Below are 8,955 nucleotides of genomic sequence, written 5' to 3'. Positions count from 1 at the left end.
CATCAAGATAAAGGTGGTACTGGAAGCCCCGCGGCCAAAGGTGTCGAAGGAGAAGAGAAGGCGTCCCGGGACAGAGCCTTGGGGGACACCAACCCACAGACGGCTGCCTATTACTTTACAACCATCGTCTGACATCAAACTCATCATTTTACTGACAGAGAAGCGTCTTACTGCGAGCGACCAGGAGGCTCTTCTCATCCTCCTCGCTGTCCGGGCCGGAGCACCACTCATCTCCGCTGTACGGCTGCTTGCGTTCCAGCACACACCGCCGCTTGCTGCGAGGGGGCAGCTCTCCTGGCAAACAAACTGCAAAAGTTAATGATGAAGACGGTAAATGCCGAAACTACAAGCCTCACATTACAGATTATTTCACCATCTATTACCATGTTTCCCCGAAAATAGGTCCTACCTCGATAGTAAGACCTATCGGGTTTTTGGGGGAGGCTTGAAATAGAGGGCCTCCCCTGAAAATAAGATCTATCTCAGGTGCCCCACAAAAAAAACCAAAACACAATACTCACCTGGTCCGCGGCGTACCGATGATCTCCGGTGGCGCGGCGTCCTCCTCGTCTCACAGCTGATCTTCTGCTGGAGAAGGGGCTTTGACTACCCCACCTTCAGAAAAGTGAGCCAATCACAGCCGGAGCTCGATGAGCCAATCACAGCCATTCAGTGAATGACATATGAGGGATTTTTTTTGTGTGGCGAACTCTAGTTTTTATTGGTAGCATTTTGGGGGACATATGGCTTTTATGATTGCTTTTTGGGAGGTGAAAAGAATAAAATAAGCATTTTGCATTAGAGCATCCGCTTGCTTTTTTTCTTATGGTAGAGTTGGAAGGGACCTCCAGGGTCATTGGGTCCTCCGAGGTCATCAGGTCCGACCCCCTGCTCAGTGCAGGATCACTAAATCATCCCAGACAGATGTCTCTCCGGTCTCTGAACACTTCCATTGAGGGAGAACTCCCCACCTCCCGTGGCAACCTGTTCCACTCATTGATCCCCTCACTGTCTAATATCTAATCTGTGTCTCCTCCCTTTCAGTTTCATCCCATTGCTTCTAGTCTTTCCTTGTACAGATGAGAATAGGGCTGATCCCTCTGCACTGTGACAGCCCTTCAGATATTTGTAGACGGCTATTAAGTCTCCTCTCAGCCTTCTCTTCTGCTAAACATTCCCAGATCCTTTAAGCCTTCCTCATAGGACATGATAACTCTTCTCTGAACTTGCTCCAGTTTGTCTGCCTTTTTTAAAGTGGGGTGCCCGGCTTACTGCCAATGGAATAGGACGCTGGTGCTCTTAGCTCCTGCCTGACCCGCCGTTGTAAAAGACTGATCCGCTGCCGAAGACCCTCGACCCAACCACCAGGGCCTGGAGCGTTTCCTCAGCTCGCACCCCCCCTCCCCCCCCCCCCCCCAAGGATAGAATCTTGCAGGGCACATTGAGCCTTCCATAAGGGCACTTGAGAGACCCAACCAGACCCACCAAGACCCCCCTGCAGATCAGCGGCGCCACAAAGAGAGGGGAGAGGAAGAAGAGGATCTGAGCCACAATAGAGAGACAGGGCTTGCTGCCAACCCCCTCCCGCAAAGGCCCCCCGAGAACCAGACCAGTCAATACCCCGCAGTAAGTCCACAGGACCAGGAGGTAAAGGGGCCGGCAAGGGTAGAGGGCCCGGAGGCTCCCCCCAAGTATAGAGAAGATGTGGAAAGGTTACGCACCCTAAACAAAAGAGCCACCCTGCAACCTGGCTCCATGGAGGCCCGAGCCCCGCAAACAACAGATGATGATTGGGACTGGAGGACCCACCTGAAAGCCATTCCTACAAAAATGGAGATGAATGACCTGCTGCAGAAACTTGATGCAGCCCACAAACAAGACATAGCGGTCCTGCAGAAGGACATCCAACATGTCGGGCAGAGGGTAGTGGAAATTGAGAAAAAAACAAGACAAGTTTCAGAGTACCATGATAGAGCATGCACATATTCTGGAAACACAAGCTCACCAGATGGCAGAGCTGACCAATCATATTGATGATATAGAAAACTGCCACAGGCGCAATAACCTCCGTGTAAGGGGTCTGTCCGAAGAGGTCGGCAATGACCAACTCGAGGACTTGATTACGGAGTTCTTTAACCATCTTCTGGAGAGACTCCGTTCTGGAACTAGACAGCGTGCATCGCGCACTTGGTCCACTGCTTAGGACCTGCAGTTTAAAAGGACGCTTGGTGTCGGTGTACCCGGACCTGTCCAAACGCACACTCTAACTGCGCAGGGCCCTCAAACCTCTTCTGAATGCCTTGAGGGAAAGAGACATCCCCATACAGATGGGGATTTCCCCTACAGTTACAAGCCAGAAAAGGAGGGAAAATGGACGTGTTCAGACACCTTGGTGGTCTACCCAAGTTCCTCGGGACTCTGGAATTGCCCCAGAGTCCCCCCGCCCAGATTGGAGTGCCAGGTGGCAGGCAGTGCGGAACGAGGGACAAAAAATAAACCATCAAGGGCCCAGGACATCGGCTGAGGAATGGTGTACATCAAGTTCGGAGATTTGGTCCTTGAGTTGGCCGTGATATTAAACTGGTATCTCTCGCTTGTCTTCCTCTTTGTATGGCTTTCCTTTACTGAAATCCTTTTCTTCCTTCTACATCCCAAGCTGAAGGGTCCTGCGGCGGATGTGATTGTAGTCTACAGTTGTGCACACTTCCTTTATTTCCTCTCCCCCCTCCCCTATCCCCATCTCTCTCCTCTTCCTTCTACCCCCTTTTTTCCCCCTTTCTTCTTCCCATTCCTCTCTTCGTATTGGAGGTTAAGAAAGTTTCTGGCCAGCGGTGATGGCGGGGTCAGACCTCCGTTTCCGGTCTCCCCTCCCCCACCTAGGGTAGGCAGCTCTTAGCTGCACTAAGAGCTAGTGTTTAGCGACAGTAAGCAAGTTGTTTAGATTGGTGAGGCCTTAATTAAGGCCTACTAAGGTTTCTGTTCCGCCCCCCCCCCCCTCTTCCCTATGTCCTCTCCAACCACCTCTCCCCCCACCCACCCCCAATTTAGACCTCGCTCGATACCTGTTGAGAGACCTCTAGATGCATTCGATTATGGCTAACTTGATGGTATGCTCTTACAATGCCAAGGGGCTGAACACCCCCTCCAAAAGAGGCCAAATTCTCTACCACATGCAGAAAAAAGGGAGGAAGATGCTCTTATTTCAGGAGACACACTTCAAAGCAGGGGAGATCCCCTCTTGCTCCACGAAATTATTCCCCACTTGGTTTCATAGTCCGAATCAAAATCGGAAGGCGGGTGGGGTGTCCATTGCGTTCCACAACTCCCTGCAGGTTCAACCCCTTGGCATGATGTGTGATCCTGAGGGCAGGTACTTATTCATCAAGGCCGAATTGTTTGGTAGGATGATCACGCTTGCAAACTTATTTCCTGAACCACGGCCAGGCCTCCTTTGGAATTGCTGCCTTGAGGGAACTGACGAAGTTTGCGGATGCACTGTCATCGTCTTGGGAGAGGACTTCAACCTGGCGGTAGACCCAGAACAAGACTCCTCATCTGGTAGGTCCTCGATCTCACGGGCAGCAACTTGGTCCCTGTTGAAGGAGTTGGGGAATATGCACTTGGTTGACTTGTGGCATCTGTTGCACCCGGGCGTCAGGGACTACACCTTCCACTCGACAGCCCATAACAGCTATGGTAGGCTTGACTACATTTGGGTCTCATGCCCTTTTAGATTTCCAGCCTGTTTGCACATTTAGACCTTTCATTTGGTCTGATCATGCCCCGGTGTACGCAGATCTTGACAGTTTTCAGGGAGACTCCTGTATGAGAGTATGGAAACTACACGATAATATTCTAAAAGACCCTCATTGTGTCCAAGAAGTTAAGACAACTTAAGCCAACTTCATTAAAGACCATCAAAACGATTCTACATGGCCCCCCTGAAATGGGAAGCCTTGAAATGCGTATTGAGGGGCACCTTGATTTCCCAAGGAGCTAGATTAAAAAAAGAATGCTCCAGGGAACTAGGGGGTCTGTTGTTATCATCATAGAAGTGCGAGATGGCAAACAAGAGAGCCCCGACCGACGTCCTACATGCAGAAATCTCATCGGTGCGACAAAGGATACGGTCAATCTTAGACCAGAAGACATTGGCCTTCAGAGACAGGATCCGCAGGGAGGCCTACGAGGTCGGAAATAAATGCAGACAACCGCTGGCGCGATCGCTTCACCCTAGAACCCCGCAGACGTTTGTCTCTAAAATCCAGAGAGCCAGAGGGGGGGGGGGGCCGCGATCTCCACAAGATACATTTTAGAGGAATTCTGCCTAGATTATGAGAAGCTCTATAATATAGAACAGACCCCCTCGGCCGTTGGCAGGTATAGAGAGGAGGAAAGGGCCTATTTGGAGGAGTACGGCCAAGGCCGACTGGGGGCGGAGGAAGACTTTTCCTGTGAAGAGGTTGCGGAGGTAATCAAAAAACTCAAAATAGGCAAGAGCCCAGGCCCAGACAGGTTTTTGGCAAGATTTTTTTTAGCTCTTTGGGGAAGAATTGACTCCTCTCCTAACACAGGTGTTTAACGAGGTCTCCCGGGGGAGTCCCATCTCGCCCCAGGCTCTCCAGGCTCACATTGTGGTAATCCCGAAGCCAGGGAAGGACCCCTCTTCCTATGCCAGATACAGGCCTATTTCCCTGATAAACATAGCTGTAAAGATGCTGGCAAAACTTATAGCAAACAGACTTAGCAAACATATCCCAGGCCTGATCCATAGAGAGCAGGCAGGATTTGTCCCCGGTAGGGAAGCCAGGGACAATACAATTAAATCCATCTCCTTGATCGCAAGTGCAAAAGCGGCGAACAAACTACTCTGCCTGTTAGCAGTGGGCACGGAAAAGGCATTCGACAGGGTCAGGTGGAGGTTAATGGAGGGGACCCTCCGTTGGATGGGCCTGGGGCGAAGGATGAGCGAATGGATTGTGGCCTTATATAATGGCCCGTCCGCCAGAATTCGGGTGAATGGCGCCCTCTCGGACTCCATCCCGATGAACAACGGGACCCGCCAGGGATGTCCCCCATCGCCCCTGCTATATGTTTTATGCATGGAATCCTTAGCCAATGCCATCAGGAGAAATGGGTCTCTCAGGGGCCAGACGGAGGGCCCCTCTGAACACAAGATGGCGTTGTTTGCAGACGACCTCCTCCTGTTCCTGTCGAACCCTTGGGTGGGACTGCCGGTGGTGATGAAAGAGTTCGAGAGGTATGGGCGGGTGAGCAATTTTAAAGGTAACCTCCAAAAATCAGAGATACTGAACGTAACCCTCCCCCAAAACGAGATAGGGGCACTGTCAGAGTCCTTTCCCTTCAGGTGGAGATCCTCGTCTATTAAAGTATCTAGGGATCCAGCTTCCGGCGGACCCATCACAGAACTTTGAACTAAACTTCCTTCCATACCTAAAGAACCTCAGAGCAGAGCTGGGCAGATGGAGCCCGCTATATGTATCATGGACGGGACGGATCAATGCTGTAAAGATGGACTCCCTCCCGAAATTCTTATATTTGTGCCAGACCCTTCCAGTACCCCTCGACTGGCAATATGTCCTCAGCATCTGTTCCCTAATCACCAATTTTGTTTGGATGAATCGTAGATCCCAACTTACCTATAGGGTGCTTACACTGACCAGGAAGCTCTATTACAGGGCCTGTCTTGCAAATTTCGTCCTCGCTATGATGCAGGGAAGGACTACAAAATTGTGGGTAGAAATGGAATACGAGCTGGATCCTAGGACAACACAGGGGGCACCATGGATCCCAAGACAGTACTAAGGGGACCTAAAGTCCCTCTAACCCCTTCTGTTAGGAGTCCTTAAGACCTGGGGGGTTAGCACCCCGAGACTTGGCCTGGGGTCTATTCCGGGACCTCTCACGCCGCGGGTCGCTAACCCGCAGTTTCTGCCGGCTACACATAGCACCTCCTTACTGTACCTCCCTGGCTTCCCTGTCCCCAGAGTCAGAGACGTGGTGACACAATCTGGGATGAAGTCCCTGAGGGAGATATACCGTAACTCGAGCCCCCCACCCCACCCCGGGAGCCTGGCTGAGCTACTTCCAGGTGAGGAGCTTTGTAGAGTCCCTGGTGCTCGGGGGCTGTGGAGGTAGACAGCTGACGCCATTTGAGTCCCTTTGCATGTCGCTAATGCCTATTGACCATGGGATTTCAGTCATTTATAAGAAGTTGTTGCTGAAGGGTGAGACGGGGGACGTTCTCCCAAGCTACACAGGCCAGTGGGAGACTGAGCTGGGAGGAAGTCGATCCAGAGCAGAATGGCAAAGGGCCTTTCATCTGTGCCATAAAAGCTCCAAATCTGGCAGGTTACAGGAGCAGAATTTCAAAATCCTATCCCGCTGGTACTGGACACCATCGAGGCTGCATCAAATAGATGCCCGGACCCCTCCGGTAAGTTGGAGGTGTCAAAACGGCCCTAGAACAATGCTACATAATTGGTGGGATTATCCCCCAGTCAGAGAATTGTGGAGCAATGTGGAATTATTATATAAGGCTATGACCAGGTCGGCGGTGTCCATGACAGCGGAGGTGGCTCTTCTTCTGATGCTCCCTGGGTCTATCGCCAGGATTAAGGCAGATCTACTGCGGTTGGTCATTCTGGCGGTGAGGATTTCTGTCCCTGGTTTGTGGAGATCTACATCTCCTCCTTTAAGAATAATTTAGACGGAGAAGCTAGATATGCTCACGAGATACGAGGAGGAAGGATCCGAGAAGGAACAGGAGCGGCTCAGCACCCACGACCTTTGGAGCCCTTGAATCCCGATGAGAGCTTCTAACCTCTTCAAATCTTGGTTGGCGCTAGGCCGACTCGACTCATAGGGGGTCAATAACATTAAATCGGCGAGGTCGCCACATTTCCCTTGATCCCCCCCCCATTCCCTAACCCCACTTCCCTACCTAGTTAGTTATTTTTATATTTTTTCATTATTTCATTGCCCGAGATGCAGAGAATTATTCACTTGCTAGTCTCAAATGTTATTTCGATGTGATGATTGATTTCCAAATATAGACAGCAAAATGTCTCTTTGTTTGATTTACTGCAACGAGATTGTTTATTTGAAAAATTCAATAAAATTTATTGAATCTAAAGTGGGGTGCCCAGAACTGGACCCAGTATTCCAGATGGGGTCTGACTAAGGAAGAGTAGAGGGGATAATGACCTCACGTGATCCAGACTCTATGCTTCTCTTAATACATCCCAGAATTGTGTTTGCCATTTTGGCTGCTGCATCACATTGTTGACTCATGTTCAGTATATGATCTATTAGTATTCCCAAGTATTTTTCCCATGTGCTGCTGCTTAGCCCAATTCCTCCCATTCTGTATGAGCTTTTTTCATTTTTCTTGCCAAGATGTAGGACTTTGCATTTCTCCTTGCTAAATACCATTCTGTTAGTCGCTGCCCACTGTACAGGCTTTTCTAGATCTCTTTGAATCCTCTCTCTCTTCCCTAGTGTTAGCCATCCCTCCTAGCTTTGTGTCATCTGCAAATTTGATCCGTTTCCCCTCAATTCCCTTCTCCAGATGATTTATAACAATGTTGACCAGCACTGTGCCTAGGACAGAGCCTTGTGGTTCCCCACTTGATACATTCTTCCACTGGGATGTGCAGCCATTTATGACCACTCTTTGAGTACTATCACTCAGCCAGTTGTGAATCCACCTAACAGTTGCCTTGTCAATCCCATATTTGGTCATTTTTTCAGTAAGTATGGTCTGAGATACTTTGTCAAATGCTTTACTAAAGTCAAGATATACTATATCCACTGCATTTCCCTGATCAACCCAGTCGGTGATTCGGTCGTAGAAAGAAATTAGATTGGTCTGGCATTGTTTGTTACAAACCCATGCATGGATCTGGTTAATTACTCCATTCTCATCCAAGTACTTGCATACATGCTGTTTAATAATTTGTTCAAAGATCTTTCCCAGTATAGAGGTCAGGCTCACAGGCCGGTAGTTTCCTGGATCCACCTTCTTCCCTTTTTTGAAGATAGGGACAACATTTGCCCTTCTCCAATCTTCTGGGACTTCTTTTGTTCTCCAGGAATTTTCAAAGATTATGGCGAGTGGTTCAGCAATTACCTCCGCTGCTTCCTTTAGTATCCTTGGATGTAATTCATCTGGACCTTGAGACTTGAATTCATATAAGTTAGCTAAGTGTTCCCTCACCATCTCCCTGCTTATAGATAGCCTGCATTCTTTTATTCCCCCAATAGCACAGGGAAGATCAGTTGATGTTCCATCTACTTTCTGAGAGAAAACAGATACAAAATAGGAATTTAAAAGTTCTTTCTTCTCAACATCATTCTTAACCAATTCCCCATTTTCATCTTGTAAGCATCCAATAGCATCTTTTCTTTTGCTTTTGACCCCCCCAAATCCTTTTTTTTTATTGCTTTTGGCCTCTCTTACAAGCCTCAATTCATTATCGGCTTTAGCTTTTCTGACACTTGCCCTACAATTTCTGCAGACCGCATTATATTCTCTTTAGATATCCCCCTCCTCTTTCCATTTCATAAACATATTTTCTTCCTCTTTAACATGTGTACAAGTTCTGTGTTCATCCATCCGGGTCTCTTTAAATGCTTCCCATTCTTCCTTCTTTTAGGGATTGGTAACGATTGTGCTTTGGGGATCTCATTTCGCAATATTTCCCAACCTTTTTGGACATTTCTGTCCTTAAGAACATCCAGCCATTGGATTCTTCCTCTTTCTGAGTTCAGTAAAATCTGCCTTTCTGAAATCCAACCTTGAGGTCTGAGTCTTCTCAGGTCTTCCTCCCCTTGTTATCCAACATCCAAGAATAGCATGATCACTGCCTCCTAAGGTCCCAGCCACCCTTACTTGCTCAACCATTCCCTCTTACCATTGGTAAGAATTAGGCC

General features: G+C 49.0%; 1 protein-coding gene across 4 annotated transcripts in view; it reads right to left on the bottom strand.

Annotated features, from left to right (window-relative positions):
* BCL9L (BCL9 like) overlaps nt 1-8,955 on the bottom strand; it is a 47,600-nt gene that overhangs the window by 12,163 nt on the left and 26,482 nt on the right. For 2 of the 4 annotated variants that reach the window (XM_066606065.1, XM_066606067.1), the window contains exon 3: nt 172-306. In XM_066606065.1, the coding sequence (XP_066462162.1) occupies nt 172-306 (135 nt within the window). The remainder of the gene's footprint in view (nt 1-171; nt 307-8,955) is intronic. The other 2 variants (XM_066606066.1, XM_066606069.1) reach the window with 1 other exon arrangement.

This window comes from Eleutherodactylus coqui, chromosome 6 (genome assembly GCF_035609145.1).
Source record: "Eleutherodactylus coqui strain aEleCoq1 chromosome 6, aEleCoq1.hap1, whole genome shotgun sequence".
In the NCBI taxonomy this organism is placed as follows: Eukaryota; Metazoa; Chordata; class Amphibia; order Anura; family Eleutherodactylidae; genus Eleutherodactylus; species Eleutherodactylus coqui.
The sequence above is the reverse complement of the archived record's forward strand: the minus strand, read 5'-3'. Positions and strand labels throughout refer to the sequence as shown.